The 17725-nt window shown below is 45.6% G+C and overlaps 1 protein-coding gene across 1 annotated transcript in view; it reads right to left on the bottom strand.

The window, feature by feature from the left end:
* The window catches only part of LOC122796287 (glutathione S-transferase A-like), a gene marked incomplete in the record, with an annotated part of 463645 nt that extends 446154 nt beyond the window's left edge, over window positions 1-17491 (bottom strand). Inside the window, 1 exon segment of the mRNA XM_044064645.1 lies at window positions 17311-17491. Within this exon segment, the coding sequence (XP_043920580.1) occupies window positions 17311-17478 (168 nt within the window).
* Between the last annotated feature and the right edge of the window lie 234 nt (window positions 17492-17725).

Here is a 17725-nt window from a genome sequence, read left to right as displayed (position 1 = left end):
AGCTATGTACTCCGTTTTGGTCTACTTTAGAGGTGCGATTTCAGAGGAGCACAGCTCTGTAATAGACTGTTATCTGTATGGGCACAGGGTATGCAACAGCAGCAGTAGAGATCAGGGGGGCAGGAGTTAGAATTCAGATCATGCAAATTGTTGCAGTGTGTAGGCCAGTAAAGACTGTAGTGACCTTTTGAACTTGAAATCCTATCAGGATTATACCACTGCAACTCTTGCCATGTTAATCTCTAGGACAATAGCAAATAAGCACATGCCAGAAAACAGCAACTCCAGTTTGAGATGCAAACAGTACACCACACAGTGAAGATGACCAAGACAATCCCCACCCCCCTAAAGAAAACATTAAAAATGAATCCCTCCAGGAGGGATGTACTGAGGGCAAGCTTCCACCAGTGTGATGTTAGTATTGTCAAGGTCTAGCTTCTCCTCGTTTATACTAGAGGAATTTAAGCCAATACAAGGGTAGGGGACATTCTGCCCAGAAAGAGTGCTGTAGAATCTAAAACAAAAAAGTGATCAGTTCACACAAAAAATGACTTCTGCACCTTCATTCTGCAGTTACTGAGTTAAGGAGTTGCTCCTGAAAGTCCTAAAAGGCATGGTTTTCTTTGAGGAAAGCCCGTCAACTTTTACTTGTACCTACATAAAATGCCCAACTCCAAACTGCAGATAAAGCTCATGTGACTCAATACAGCCAAACGTTGGAAGTTTGATAGGCCATCACAAAAGAAAAATAAATCTAACTCAGAATTCACAGCAAACTCATGAAACAAGTTGGACTACAGAAGTTATGTAATATGCCTTAAGTGAAGCGGATTAAAAACAGCAGAGAGTAGCGAGGAACTTGGTAGTTCAGATTCAGAGCAGCAAGATCCCACAGGAAATGGACACCCCCCCCCCCCACCAAAAGCAGTTAGAGGAGACTAGCAATCAAGGATAGGCACAGAGATTAAACTACACTATTGTAGGGTGGGGAAGCCAAGGATACAAAAAGAAACACTGCAATGGACTTTCCAGGTTGCCTCACCCAGAACTAACCCAGATGGCAATGCAACTTTGCACAGTGGGAGGGAGAATAGGTTATATGGCTGGTCCCACCATGTGCCTTCCTGTTTTAAAGCTCCTGAGATAAGTGGATAGTCCATTTACAACAACCCCAGCTAACAATTTGGCTCTGGCCGATTGTGTGTGTATGTGTGTGGGGGGGGGTGCAGTGGTACTGGGAAGTGTCCTGTCTAAATAGGAATGCATCCATTTACCCTTCCCTGTCTAAATAGGAATGCATCCATTTACCCTAGGGATGCAATAGGCAGAAGCTTACCATCCTGATTATGGTTACTCAGAGGTCAAGAGTAAATCCATCAACCTCAGCTGTTGAAAGTTGGATACCTCAGGGGAACGCAAGGAAGGGCAAGACCTGGCAGGATTCCCTAGAAATTAGTACTGCAAGAACCAGTTCATACCAAATAAAGCACCACAGAAGTTACAGGTTAAGCATAAGTGGTGTGAAACCTACAAAGTGATAGCTTGGACCTGCAGTGCCGACTAAAAACACTGTACTACTAAAACTTTGCAGGGGGCTTCTCCCTGTACCACCCCCCCCCCCAGAATTATACGAGTTTCAAATCTGAAGTGACCACAGCCAATAAGCAGTACGTTCTTGCATCCCCTACCCACCTTCCTTGCTTCTAGCAAGGAGAATCATTCCAACTACATCTCCCACACAAAAGGAACACCGCAGTTCTGAAAAAATCAGAGATAAAAACATATGGGTTATGAGTATGGCAGAAAGCTGTCAGAACCAAGAGAATGACACCATAACAAACCAAGAGAATGACACCATAACAAACCAAGAGAATGACACCATAACAAACCAAGAGAATGACACCATAACAAACCATGAAGGGGTGCAAGTAAAATGGACTGGATTCTGATCATATTAGAAAACGTGTGCAAAACACAAGGTCTTTCATTCTAAGATTTTGGCTAGTCAAAAAGGGAGGGGAGGGGAGGTGCATTAAAGTGGCAAGTTGCCACCACTCGAGGAAGAGACAGAAAGCTTTCAACCAAGTTATTAGCTCAGATGACTGGCAGGAGAGATGGGCACTAATCCAGGGAGAGGGTAGTACATGGGCATCTGCAGTAATCCTTAGGAGGCAGAGAAGTCACTGGAGCGGTCCAAAAAGTGGGAGGTGGGCCTGGCTGAGCTGCTGTGGTGGCAGGGCGATACCACCTGCACACATTTCCCTCCCACCCTGGCCTGCACCTCACTGCATTTGGGGGGCAGCAGCAGTAGGTCATACAATAAACCAAGCCCCTTGAGACAACCCAATGATCTACAACTGGCAGAGGCAATAAAGGAATAATCCTAGGTGGCAAGGAAATGGCTTTACAAAGTGGCAAGTTAAGCTCATTAAAATCCAAAAGAAGAAAAGATTCTACTGGAAAATTTGCATCTCTTCCTAACTCAGACTGGAACAGTAGTGCACATAACCAGTGTGGTCCTGTAACAATACAGCTGATGTTTGTACAAGTAGCACCACTGGAGAAAGTGGCAAAGAAACTCTAGATACATTAGCAACTTCCGCATAACATACAAGGTGTTAACCCAAAATGACAACCCAAGTTGTGTGATTGAGAACCCATCAGCAAGTCTAACCACAAATGAAGTAAAGTTACCCCACAGTTGGAGAGGACTGGGCCGCAATATTATCTTCCAGGAACACATGCAAGAGTTCTGGACTGACTGGAAGCAATAAAATGAACTGCTGTTAAGCAGAGCACAGAACTATGCAAGACAGGCTAATTTTTCCAGTAATGTCAAGGACCTCATTCCATAGTGTACTACACTATGGAGCATATGCATATCCACAAGTCCATATTTTAGATGCAGCAGGTCTACCCCATTCCAGGAGCAGCTGGGAGAATTGCATTCTGCAAGGAAGACCTTCAGAAGGCAACTTGCATTTTCCAGTATCCCATAATGCAGTGGCACCCGGCTTCTCTCCCAAACATTTGCAGGAGATGTAGCTGTTGGAATGATTGGTAGGGGATGCAAGAACAGACTTACTCTTCCTTAGTTATGGCAGTTTTCAAATCTGATATAGGCCCATCTTCTGCAACAGCATTATGGACTTGCAGACAATCCTTCATGGAGTCCTTGGGGAGACTTACAGAGTAGCTCCAGAAACAGCCGACAAAGCTACATATGCATTGCAAAAGTAAAGACCAAGCACTGCATATTCTTTACCATGTTTTTAAAAGTGTAGACATTCCCTGTAGAAGGTGAAGGCACAGACAAACACATTTAACAGCCATTCCAAAACCTTTTAGACACAGTTGTCTTATGTAATGCCTCAACTTCATAACAGACATGTCCTGCATGAATATGTGGGGTTATGAGGGAGTAACATAGGTGAAAGATGATTTAACATTAGTAGCATGGAGAATTCTGAGTGACCCAGGGCCAATATGGACCCCCATAAGACATATGTACCAGGATGGGGGTGATACTGGAGAAGTTGAACAGCTCAAACTCATGTTAGCTTGCTAGGTACAGCATTTTACAATTACCAAACAGGCCAAATCCACATGCTGCAGACCAAGTAGCACCCTTCTCTTTTACAACCATTTAATGATTTAAGAGAAGTGGTCTGAAAGCACTCAATTAGTGGCTGCAAGATACACCAAGTAATTTCACACCAAGATGCAACCCCTCCTGTATCCCAAAGGAAATGTGGGCCTCTATATGTCCTACAAGAGGTGGGCAACCAATTGCTGGCTACTCCTGAAACTAGTCAAAGTCAGTGCAACTTCCCATACTTTGTTCCCAAAGTATGGATTGGCGAGACTGTAGAATTCATGGACAGCTTGGGACTAGTGATGAGTGGTGGAAGTTGCAACTGCCCTATGCAAGCCTTGCGGCAGCCTCTCATATCCAGGGCAGCTTTCAAGCCAGAGTGCCAAAACAGCAACTTTCTAATGAGTTTAGGCAGATCCCAAAAATAAGAAGTTATGTACTCACCATAACGTTCCATCCGAGTAGGTAGACTTCCATTTGTCTGCAACCTTTGGGAATCTGATCAGAGCCGGCAATCTTTCATAGCTTAGATCTGAGCTCCTAGCACCTCCCCTTCACCCATAATCCCCTGCCAACCCTGACTGACCTCAGATCAAGTTTGTCCATAACCAATAAGGCTGAAAAAGGAAAACTACCTACCTTAAAAGGTAAAAAGCCAAATGACATCCGAAGGTCAGGGGGAAGGAGGGTGGGACGGCTGTAGACAAATGAAGTCTACCTACTCAGATGGAATGTTATGGCGAGTACATAACTTCTTAATCTGTAGTTAACTTCATTTGCCAGCAACCTTTGGGACAGAGTCCCCAGCTACCTGTACCTTGGGCAGCCTTCATGGAAAGATGTTCCAGAGCACTGCAGAGCCAAAGGATGCTCTCCCTCTAGAGATAATATCCAATTTATAATGGTTGATGAAGGTATGAGGTGAGGCCCAAGTGGCTGCTGAGCAAATATCATCCAGGGGTACTCTAGACCGAAAGGCAGCAGAAGTAAACATGGACAGAGTAGAGTGGGCACGGACTCAGAGGTGCAGGCCTGCAAGAACTTTCATAAGCCAAAAGGATGTATTGTGAAATCCGACAAGGTGACCTTCGACACAGATTTACCCAAGTTAAATTTGGTAAAGGAGACGAACTGGTCGGATGGTCTATGAATGTAAAAACACAGCTGTTTATGCACATCTAAAGAATGTAGTTTGTATTCTCCTTTGTTCTGGTATTCAGGAAAGAAAACCAGCAGATTAATGGATTGGTTAATATTTGCCTCTGAAGCAATCTTAGTAAGGAATGAGGGATTGGTCCCGAGGTAAAACCTATCCTTATGGGAGGTCAAGTAAGGTTTTGCATATAGGGCTTGAAGTTCAGAAACCCTCCTAGCTTAAGTAATAGTGACGAGAAAGGCTGTTTTCCATGACAAATGTTTGAGATCAGCTGAAGCTGCAGGTTCAAAGGGGGGAGCTGTCAAGGCCTGAAGTACTAAAATCAAATCCCAGGGAGGCACTACTTCCTTTATTGGAGGTCTGAGTAGGAAGGTGCCCTTCAGAAAGGTATTGCATAACTTCGTGGTGATCGATGGACCCAGTTCATGTCCCACATGATGAGAGATAGCTGCTAGTTGAACTTGGACTGTGGAACAGCTAGCCCCCTGATGAAAAAGCCCCAAAAGGAAATCCAAAACGGTGGGCAACAGAGCTGTGAAAGGGTCTAGGTTCTGACGCTCCGCCCAAATAGCGAAACATCTCCATTTACTCCTATAGACTTTCCTAGTAGAGAGCTTGTGTGCTGCTACTAGGATAGCTTTAACTGGGGAGGAGATACCGGGAGTCCTAGCTAAGACTGAACTGGAGCAACCAAGCTGTAAGATTGAGATTGTCCAGGTTCTGGACTGGGAGGCCTAAGGGTGGGAAATCAGATCCGGGAGGGGATCTAGAATCCAAGGCGGATTCACCAGGTGAGACCAGAGGGAAGGGAACCAAGCTTGACGAGGCCAGAATGGGGCAAGGAGGATCATTTTGCTCCCCAACCGACTGGCTTTCTGTAGAAGCTTCAGCATCAGAGGTAGAGGGGGAATAGCAAAGAGTAGACCGGGAGGCCAAGCATGCACCAGAGCATCTCTTGGGAATTCCCCGGCAGGGGGAATTAGAGTGAAGTAGATGTTGCATTTCGTGTTTGAAGGAGAGGCGAAGAGATCGCAACAGGGTTGTCCCCATACAGGAAATATCCACTTCGCTACCTGGGGATTGAGAGACCACTCATAAGGAGATAGTATGGTGAGACTTTAGCTTGTCTGCCAGGACTGTCCTGCCCACATAATGCCCCCCACCTGAGGAGAGAGGCATCTGTGGTCACTGTGGTGAGTGGAGGGGGCATGGAGAAAGGGCATCCTGCTTGCAGGGTAATTGCAGCCGCCATGGAGCCCAGTGCCCTCAGGACCAATCCCACTGGGGGAGCCGACGATAGTAAAATGGCCTGCACATGTAGCCTCAGGGTGTGAAGTCGCTCGGTGGTTAAGAAGGCTAGTAAGTTGTTTGTGTCTAATCTGGCCCCGATAAAGTCCATCACCTGAGTCGGGTTGAGAAAGGATTTGTCCGTGTTGATGGTGATCCCCAGCCGGGGAGCAAGGTGGAGAAAGTAATTCCTGGTTGAGCAGAGTAGATTCCTTGGGGCGGTCAGGAGCCAGTTGTCTAGGTATGGAAACACCTGCATTCCCTGGAGCCTCAGGTGGGCCGCTATCACTGCCAATACCTTGGTGAACACCCTGGGGGCTGATGCGAGACCAAAGGGAAGGACCCTGAACTGATGACTGGCTCCTAGCTGGAAGTGGAGAAACCTCCTGGATAGTTTGTCCATCAAAAAATGTGGTAATACGCATCCTTGAGGTCTATCAAGCACATCCAGTCACTCCCCCGCAACAGGGGGAGAATGGATTGAAGGGTGACCATCCAAAACTTTTCTTTGGTTACTGACAGGTTCAGGAGGGAGATAATTAGGTCACCCATGGGGTACGTGTTGAATGGCTCTTTCCTAAGAGCTGCTAAATTTCTGCAGCTGCAGCCTCCCTCTGATCGGGTGGGACGTCGGGGAGACGTTTGGGTTGAAGGATGTGAGAAAAGGGAATTTGGTATCCTCTGGATATGATGCGAAGCACCCAGCGGTCTGTTGTGATGGACTCCCAAGCTGCCAGGTGCCTTGAAAAACATCCCGACTGCCTCCAGAGAGGAGCAGTCGGGAAACCCTTCAGGGTCGCTGGGTGGGTCTGTCAGAGAAAGCTTCTCTGGACCCACCATTCCTCAGGCCCCCTCTACCTCTAGGGCAGTGTCCACCCTGTCCTCTGCCATGGAAGGACTGGGAATCCGGAGCAGACTGGGATTGTTGCGACTTCCGGAACCACATCTTCTGTCCCTTTTGGTTCTTGGAGAAGGACCTCTGGGGAGCAGAGAAGCAGACTGACAGCAGCCTTCCAGTCCTTTTCGCTCATGAACGGTCTTGCCAAACAGGGCAGAACCATCAAAAAGGGCATTTGCAAATGACACCTTGAAGGGTTCCATGAAATCACAATGCCAGAGCCAGGCCTGACGTCGCATGAGGCCTGCTCCACTAGCTCTAGCGGCTCCCTCTGTGGTGTGGGACAGCCGCATAGAGGTGTTGGATATGGACCCGAGTGGAGTACAACCGTTTGGACTCTGGGGGCGACACAGCATACTCTTTGATAAGGTCCCGCTACAGTCGAACAACATGTGCCATGTAGTTCAGAGACCTCACTGAGAAGGTCACTGAACTAAAAGCCTGCTTCCCTAAACAGGTGGCCGCCGCCACCAACATGGCATCTACAGGGGACCCTTGCTCCAATGGGACCTCTGAGGGCAGACTAAGGATCTTGCCTGGGCATTTGGGGACTAGCTCCACAGTGTCTGGCTCCTTCCACACCCTAGTGATAAGGTCCACTAAGGGGCTGGGTGGAGGGGACACCCAAGAGGTAGATGGGCCTGCTTCGAATGCCTCCAAGAACAGGAGGAGGAAGCCTTGGGGGCAGACCACCCCCCTCTTATCCTGAGCATTTCCATGATGTCTCCGAAGGAGACCTCCTCGGGGGTGACCTAGGGGAGCCTTCCCCTTCATCCAAAAATCAGTCAAGGACTCTTCCACATGCCTCCTCTTGCACTTCTGCTTGTGAGGGATGTCCTCGGGGGGGGGGGGCTGTCAGAGGACATCTCACCAGCCACATCCTGTTCCAAGGGAACGACCTGGGACATCGAAGCAGGCTGTCCCTGGGGTCGGGTGATGGAAGCCGGACCCAACACAGGGAGTGTGGCAGAGCCAAAGCAAGGACCGGGTCCTGAAGCACTCGACAGTGCCCTCTCCACATCGAAAACCGAGGGAGAGCCTCTCTGGGATCCAAGAGCAGACCCTTGCTCGGATCCGATGGACCAGTGTGCTCCGACCTAGATGGAGCCAAGACACAGATTCCCTCAGATCCAACCCTCAGCCCACGGCTCCGAAAGCCCGGATCCAACAAAAACGGACCAGACAGGCTTGAGGGAAGTCTCAGCACTTAAGTACCCGATACTGTTGGTGCCAACCCACTGCCGGCACCAAGGCTGCTCTGCTCCAAACCCGGGAAGCGGGTCGGAGAAGGAGCCATCGGGGCAAAGAAAGGAGTCTAGCTCCCCCACGGAGGAGGCGCAGGAGTACTCCCATCTGTAGTTCGGCCTGGAGAAACCTTTGCATCATCCGGTCCAAATCTGTGCCGGAAAGGCTAAGAGTCAATCTCACCGAGGCCAGAGGCTGGCCGGGAATGCCACCTCGATGGAGATTGGGTAGTCTCCTCCTCAGGGCCCGGTGAGAAGCATGGGTCGTCTCCTCCTCAGGGCCCGGTGAGAAGCATGGAGACCGGATCAGAGAAGGGGGAGACCAGTCTCCTCCTCAGAGCCCGGTGAGAAGCATGGAGACCAGATCCGAGAAGGGGGAGACTAGGAGGGAGAAGACCACTTAGTGGGGGGGGGGGCCCAAAGTGGAGGCCTCGGCCCGCTGCTTGTGGTGCTTCTCCCCCCTTTTCTTTCCTGGCCTCCCTCTCCTCTGGAGCTGCAGTGGGAGTTGAGTCCCAACCGGAGGGAGAGGCAGGAGTGGCCACTGAAGCTGGGGAGGAGGTCACAGAAGCACTGGAGGCCAAAGCCAAATCCAGGGGCAAAAGTCCCGCTAGGATCAGCTTCAACCTCCGGTCCTTCAGTGCCCTGGGGTTGAACGCTGTGCAGATGGAACACCCAGAGGAAAAAGGTGTTCAACCCCAAGGCACCGCACACAGTGTGGCCATCCACTGGGGAGAGCTTATGGCCACACTCTGCACTTGGAAAAGATGGGTTTTGGGGCCTCAGACATAAGAAAAACCCACTTGTTAGGCCCCAAACACACAGAAGCTACGACCAGCGAAGGGGGAGGGAGGGCAAGTTTAACTAAAAGGTAACCTTACCACAACATACACTCGTACACTTAAGGGATAATAAAAAAAATTAAAAAAACTCAAAATCCTACGACACCAGGAGCTCAAAAACCTAGCTGCTGACAAGCGTGGCAAACTAAAGCTGGGGTCAGGGTTGGCAGGGGATTATGGGTGAAGGGGAGGAGCTAGGAGTTCAGATCTAAGCTATGAAAGATTGCCAGCTCTGATCCGATTCCCAAAGGTTGCCGACTAACTACTTCAGATGTACTGAAACGTGATACTTGTATGCATTTGCTGCAACACATTGATTCAGTCTGCAACATTTTTATATATTAAAAAAAAAAAAAAAAAAAAACACAAACATGACCTAGGTGCAGAAGACCCAGTGAAGGAGATTTAACAGTCAAGAGTCGACTCAAGTCGACCTTGCTTCCCAACAGCCTGAGATGTAGGAGCAGTTAGCCAAGAGAAAGCTTCTACCATGCAGAACTGGTAATTACAAAATGGGATGGAGGTCTCCACACTATCTGAATTAGTACAAAATTACATAATGGTCAAGAAGCCAAAAGCAGTTATTCCTCAGTCAGGGAGCGACTACCATGACCATGCAAAACACAGTGATTCTTTGCCTTCTCTTAACACAAGTCATATGAGCAAGCACATGGAAATACCCACAGGTCTGGATGAACTTCAAAACTCCAGAACATGTGGTTGTAATGCTGCTGAAGTGTCCAATACAGACTGCAGCAGTGCTCACAATAGGATGCCTATACCTGCATTCTGTATGGAGATTTGGTTAATAGGCGTCTCCAAAAAGGCAGCTGCCAAAGTGTCAGGCTTAGGCATTTAATAAACATTGGGGACCAGAGAACAGTCATTTAGATGCAGTACTGGTTTTCACATATGCAGTTTGAAATACATGTTTTACTTCCTTGCGACTGGAAGTGTGCAATGCACAAGAGACCCTCCTTGCAGCATGTCACAATAAAGACCTGTAGGACAAATACCGAACGTACTGGGGAATAAGCTACAGGTCTGAGGGCCAAGATCCTGCCCCAATCCCAACAACTAGCAGTAGACCTTGGAAGTAAGACTGTCCAGCACCCAGTCCTTGCACCAACAAGTTGAAGTGATTTGACACCATGCCAGAATCACTCCAGAAGAGTGGCATCAACACTGACAATCCAGCATTTGACACTGGTGCCAGCAGCAAGGACAGATGTCAAGACAGCATAATTTCCAGCCTCACACCAATAACTGCCACCAACAGCACTGGCTGGGGAGAAGTTAACAGGCACATTAAACAGGACCAAGTGTGCCAAGAACTCCACAAGCTGAGGATGGGTGAAGTGCTTCACACAAGGGTTTCAACCATCTCATGATGGCAGCTGTAGGTTAGGAGATTCTCTGGAAGCTAGAAATCCCCATAACAGACCCACATATGACACTATCACCACAACAGACTAATGATCTTCAGCCAGACCGGACATCAAAACAGTACTTCCATAGCTATAGTAAAAAGTAGGAGACATGGGTATATAAAAGTTTAGGTGATCTGCCTTCACAGGGATGGAAACTATGCTAAAAGGAATTTTGGGTGAGTCAGTAGATTTCTGCATGTTCCATTTACACATTTTCAGCACTGAAAAAAAATTTCATTTTCTGCTTTGAAAAATCTGTTTAAGGGGTGGTTAATGCGAGTGAAACTACTGCTAGTCTAGAGACTTAGCACTTGATGCTACAGAATTTAGCTTGGCCTTTGGTTTCTGAGAAAGTCTACTTTTGTGGTCAAGAAATCTATTGGCCAACTTCTTCCCCGACCAGTTCTTGTACTGTTTAAAAGTAATAAGCTTTTTGAGCGAGGGGGTACAGTGTCTTCTGGGGATATTTAACAGACCGTGTTGGTTAGCCAGGGATGGTCTGGAGCTAAAGTCCAAAAACATGTCTAGCACCCCCACCCATGACCAAGGAAACCTATACACCTAAGATTCTACTCTTGAATTCATTCACAAGTATGGTGTTGGGTTGGATAGAGAGTTTCACTATAAAATAGGAATCACAGAAACCTTAAAATATTTGCACACAAATTTCTAGACTGTCAGCATAAACACCCTGGACCTGCTAGCCTTACACCCATTAGGTAGATGAACATCCTTGTCCCAAGACCTCACCAACTCCCCTTCCCAAGCACATCCTTACTGGTTAGGTTGGGCCATAAAAGTTCAAAATATAAGACACCAAGCAACTCAAAACTCTTGGGAATTCAAATGCAATTGTACCATTAGACCTCCCAGTAGCAAAATTTCAAGCCTCCAACCTCCCCAGCCAAGAAGGCAGGGATCATCAAGTTTGTAACTCTTTACAGGCCACAATGATTTATACACTTCCACAGAAGCACCTACCTGAAATAGCCAAAGGACAGAAAACCTACCCTGGAGGGATTTTAGAGAGGATGAACTAAATGTGGAACTGTAATGTTCATAGCCACACTGGCAAACACTAAAGAGATGCAGTCTTCAGTACCACAGCCAGGCTGATGCTTAGCATGATTGACTTGAACTTAGTTCAGCACCTGAGGGCAGGGGAGAGAAGTATCTAGAAATAACTGGCTCCTATCCAAGAGGCTTGGGGTCTCGATTCATTAAGTCAGAAACAGCTTTTCAAATATCACTATGACTCCTTACCCCCAATTACATCTTGCAACATTTGAATCTCCTCTCCAAGAAATTCTACACGAGAACTTGTAGGAAAAAAATGCACAAGTGATGTAACAAAATGGAGAAGGCAAAGCATTCCAATCGACTTTACTCCCTACTGGCCTAGTCCCATCAAACTCCATAGTTATCCCCTAGTGGAATAGTCTAACACTGGAAATTCAACCAATACAATTGGTACTGGCCATTAGTGCTGGCCATTTCCACACACCCTCAAAACCTTTTCACTATGCAGCCGAGCTGGACATTGCAAGCCCTTAGTACCTCAATTCCCAGCCTTCCTTGGAACCAAGCCCAAAGTAACCTTGTACACTATACACAGGGTAGCCATTTCTGTTTTACAGAATCACTCCCTGCCACTCGGGGAAATACCTAGCCTGCTCAGAAACTTAAGCCAATTAAATTGGGATTTAAAATCCCAAGCTATTCTAAAGTAATTGAACCTCCCACGAAATGCTTCAACTAATCAAATTCAAACAGACCCCAAACTATGCACAGAAAATTAAACCAAAAATTCTAAACAACTTTTCCATATTCTCACTGGAAAATGAGCATACCTACTGGCTGCCTGAATATTCACAAGAAATAGGAATTCTACTGGAAGCCTCTGCACATTTGCCCTCAAAATAAAAAAAGGACCAAATAACAGCCTCAAGGTTAAAGGTTATATCTATACCCTTGAAAAAGGCACCAGGAGGAAATTGCCCCAGTAGAATTTGCCTTTACAGGTTAGCAGACATTTGCCATGAAAACAAGAAATTACTTTAGATTTTGCTTAAACAGGTAAACCTAAAATCATGGTATGAAAACAAATAGCTCCTCAGATTTGCAAAGTCTTTTTTTCATCTAAATATCCAAGCAAATCCAAGGTGGGAAGAACTCACACTGGCAGACAGCAGAGAATGAGACTAGATAGGCAACTCTTTGTACTAATCCTACACACAAAGTGCTCAGTGAGACACCCTCTCTACAGAAAACTAAAGATGGAATGGCCAAGTCATCCTGAAGTTCAGCTCAAAGAGTTAAGTTGTGCTCAGAGAGAATAAACTACCTGAAGAGTCACTCTATACTGCATAGCTAGATCCCAGACCTCAAAGACTGTAAAGATAGGACCTCATACCTCCCTGCTTGCTGACATACCACATCACTGTGGAGTGGAACTGTCTGCAAAAGTGTTGAGGGGCCAAGGATGAAATAAGTAAGTGTCTTGTAGAGCCAGCAACACAGCCCTCACCTCCATTATGTTGATGTGGCCTAACCTCAGAGGGAGGCAGCCAGACCCTAAACCTTCAGAGGGCCACAGAAAGTCACCCATCACCCACCCGAGGAGCTATTAGTGGGATCGGCAGCCTGAAAACCAGGCCCAGGTTGAGAAAGTTGGGCTCCACCAAGGTTAGTGGGAACTCCTGGGAGGTGACAATATTGAAGCCATGCCAGTTTAAAGTACCACTGAAGTTTCCCCATATGAAGCCTGGCAACAGAAGCACTGGAATGCAAGAAGCTAAGAACCCCGAGAAATTCCCTGGCCATGAGAGATACCAGAGAAGGGACTGGAAGAAGTCTATTAAAGACTGCCTTGGGTGCAGGTAGAGATGTCAATGTGGGAACTGTCTGAAACAAAGGAAAATTCTGGGAAGATGTGATTGCTGGACGTTTATGGTGAATTGCAAGACTAACAGGATAGTAAACTTGAGATCCTGAAGCACAGTGCTGTGGGAAAGAGGTTGAAGCAGACAGTCAAAATAGGGGGGAAAACTGAATTTCTCAAATCCTGCAGAAAGCAGGAACAGGAACTAGGCATTTGGTGAATACCCCAGGAGCAGTAGAGGTGCCAGAGGGGAAGTGGACAACTAAATGCAAGGAGAAATTCAAAGTTTCATAAGGGGGGATATGAAGCACATGAGAGATCCAGATACACCAGAAAAACCTGGAGTAGACTTGGGAGGCACACATTCTTGCCCTTGGGAACAAGAAGAGATTGCCTACAAAGGTAGAGTTGGAGGGATAATTCCCTAATTGGAGGGATAATTCCTCTGAAGCTTAGGGAAAAGGATAAAAAAAGCACATTGTTTTCAGGACAAGGGCAAAACTTTTAGACAGAGACCAAGTCTGCAGCAGCAGATCCAAAAAGGCTTAGCATCCAAAGATCTGAAAGTTTGGCCTTGGTGTCAAAAGCCAAGAGAGCCTTATCTTAGCCAAATCAGCCGCATTTGAATGAATGGTGGGCAGCTTGAGAAAGAGCAGAGCAGGAAGAGGGCAGAGGCCACTCAGGAAGGTCCGAAACCATCTTGCATCCAAAACATACCAGGTCATACAAGTCTGGCAGTTAAACGTAAAATTATATAAATAGTTAACCAGGATAGTCTAACTGGATACATTTCCATTGTCAGTAGAGGCCCAGGGAGAAAAGCTCCAGTAGTAGCAAAAGAAATTAAAACCAATGTGGTTACATAGTAAATGAAAGGATTAAAATAAAAATACAAGTAATAAATAAGTATTTACACTAGAAAGTATAAAAGTATAGGATAAATTACAGTATGATTCATGACGAATTTCAGTACATCAAACAGGATAGAATTCACACAGTATGTTGATTTGAGTTCACCCAGTTAGCTCTGCTTCCAAGGAGTAAGCAGTAAAGTTTTGGTAAATATAGTGGGAAGTGGAAATGCCATTAGTGAAAGCAGAAGATTAGTCAGGGTTGCTGCAGGGACATAACCGTGTGTTTTGAGGTTTTGTTTAGAGAGAGGAAAGGAAGAAAGTAAAGTTAGTTCATTGGGCAGTAGATCCAAGTTTTCCCCCGCTGTGTTAGAAAACAGGGAATCTCCAGCCAAGTTGTTAGACTTGCTTATGCTAGCAAGAAGTTTGCTAGAACAGTGAATTTAGATTTTTGTAAGGGATTATGAGATTGGGAGTATAGGAGTGTTAGGTTGGTAAAATATCTTTGACAATGGCAAGTTGGGAGAATCAGATTGTTTTGAAGTTCAAGCCAGCCTAGCTGCAGTAGATTCAAACAGTGGGGAGTTCTAAAGGGATTGGCAGTGGCAAATCTGGCGACATTAAAGGAATTAGCTAGTTTGGTAAGATTATTTTTCTTTAGGTTAGTATATACGGGTGAGGCGTACAGAAGAGTTGAGATTAAATGGGAGTGAGCAATCTTGGTCTTGGTTCTGGCTATAATGGCCCTAAAGAGCAGTGGTAGCAGTGCTAAACTATTGGCCGGCCTTCCCACTGCCCTACTATCCTTATCAGAAGGCAACAGCTTGGATGGTTTGTCAGGAGAGACTATAGAAAAGGGCATTTGAAAAGAAATCTGCACTTGGCATTTTATAAACTTGCCTGGCTTCTCAGGTGCAGAAAGTCAGGGGCTACAGAAGCTGCAGGGAAACAAAGAAATCCCAAAGGAGCACTTATCTGAAAAACTATATTAACCGGGGCTTAGACTAGTCCTAATCTATAGCAAAGTCAGACTTAAGATCTGTTGGTATGCAACATGAGTGTTACAACTAATGCTGCAAGTGTCAAAAAAAACTTTTCATATGCAGAAAACTTGAATTTATACAAGTTTTACCAGCAATTAAACAAGTTTGAGGAATAGAATATCACTAAAAGACAAAACACCTCCCCCCTCAAATCTGTTGAGGCAGAAGTATTTTCAAAAAGTAATGTGAACCACTGCATCACCTTCCATTAGGGAAGCTGATAAAGTTGGCATGACTCAGATGAGAGAGCAAACTATATCAAGAACACAGAGTTAAATTATGGACCATCAATAAGACTCAGCCAGCAAACTGGACTCTGCCCCACTCCTACATATGTGGTACAGAGTCCCCTTCTCGTACTTCACTATTGCCATATGTCAGTGATCACTTCACGAGCTCTAGTGAAATGAAATGCAGGTATGGAAAGAATCACTCCTTTACTAGCACACTGGGCAGTTGTACGATAGAGTAGACAACTGCAAATCAAATTTCACAAGGCAAACTGGATAACCATAACATAGCTCTACATCAGAGCAACAGTGCAAACCAGCTGGGAAAGCTTGTGTTAGGCCCAAGCCTCAAGTTACTGCAGCAAAACTTTTACTATAGTGTTTCAGGGTACAAACCAGAAAATAATCAAATGGTACTAGGCTATCAGCCCTAGGGCTGATACAAGCCTACAATTCCCTGGCCATTTCTTCCCTAGACCCTTGTCTAGCAAGGTGACAGACGTGATCTTGCCATCTCCCATCCAACCATAAAGGCTCCTTTTGAAGAGGGCCAAAGAGGCGCTCCGCTTGACATGTATGAGCAAGAGTCTGGGTCAGGAACCTATCCCTCCAGCATGTTTTGTTCATTGTGATGACAAGGTTTAGATCCCTGAAGCGCATCTGAGGGACTGGGATCTCCAAGTGTAGCATACCCAATAGCTCTGGGTTTGACATGGCTAAGTCTAAAATGCTGAGTCACCCGCCAACAACCTCAAAAAACTCAAGCTAAGGATACAAAACTAACTACCCAGCTGTTACTAAACCACGTTAGTGGAAGGTTTAAAGGTCACTGGGATCACACTTTCACACAATACAATTATAATAAACCCAGATAGAGACCCATAACTCAGCGAGATATGTAATTTACAAACCAACTACAGCAGGAATCAAATAATCCGTGTTCGTGTCCTTTAATCTATAATCCTGGGTTAGACGTTATCCAGCTACAGTACACCTTTGTTACTAGATACCCAAGTATAGATTAATGCCCTTTGGGCCCAAAGAAGCGCACCCTGCAGGTAGGTCATTTACACACATTATGGAATTTAAAACAGTGCTGGAAAGTTATCAAGACAGCTCACGCTTTTATGCGATTAAATATATGAACTCCACAAGACTGTATATCATTTAGGACCAGCTCTTAAGACAGGCTGCCTTAAAAAGGCGTTTCCCCCCCGGCCAGGGAGATATTTATGCCTAGAACTTGAGAACATTAAACTCACCATGTACCGTGTAAAAGGTCATAGCATCTAACCTAAATAAGTTACCTTCAGGCTTAAAAACAAGTAACATATTAAACAGCACCGTAGCAAAACATGTCGTCTATCAATACTAAATTTCAGCTTTATAGCCGGAGACGTTAGTACCAATAGGTAGACCACAAAACTGAAAATACAGCAATAAACAGTTCAAAACATGCAAACAGCTACCTCAACGCCTTCTACTGTGGGGGGGCAATCCCATGACGCTATCGGCTTCATCGGAACAAACTAAGCACAAGTTTAGCGACACAAACGTTGTGTAGTATCAGGAAAGATACTGATCCAAATGTATATCTTAACCTCTTCAAATTAAAAGGATTTTAAGATAAAGAAGACTTTGCACATCCTACAAGCACTCAGAAGAATAAGATTAGTTTTGACAAGGTAAAAAGCTTTATCATATGATGGGAAACGTTGCTCTTGCTTTATAAAACGTTTAGGCATTTTAGGATTTTTAATAAAATGGGGTACAGCTCTACGCTGTTGCAGTACTTAAGAAGAGAGAGGCAGACCCGCCACCCGCAGCATGGTACTGCCAAACAACAAATTACTCACCTGGCCTCTGGGATTTATTGCTAGCACTTCTGGGGATTTGTGCTCCCCCTTTTCGAACGACAGCAGCTTACTTTGATACCCCTGCAATTTTTTCTCTTCCAAGACCACTTGTACTCTCCAGCAAGGAGGAGATCCTGAACCCCAGTATAACACGATACTACTTGCCATAACTAAGAAAGAAAACCACAGATTAGCATGAAAAACTGTTTTCTAGTACGTTTTTTAAATGGTGCGTCTTACTTGTTGTCATTACGTCAATACAAACCCCACCCCTTTCTCCGCTTCACTCCTTAGAAAGTTCTTCACCCGGGAAATAAAAAAGGTTATATAATTTGTAATAAGTGGAAAATGTGGACATAATATCTGTCTCTCTCTATATATATCTATGTATGTGTGTATATATATATAAATATAT

The sequence above is a fragment of the Protopterus annectens genome, chromosome 3.part0 (assembly GCF_019279795.1).
Source record: "Protopterus annectens isolate FY-2018-M chromosome 3.part0, PAN1.0, whole genome shotgun sequence".
NCBI lineage: Eukaryota > Metazoa > Chordata > Ceratodontiformes > Protopteridae > Protopterus > Protopterus annectens.
The sequence above is the reverse complement of the archived record's forward strand: the minus strand, read 5'-3'. Positions and strand labels throughout refer to the sequence as shown.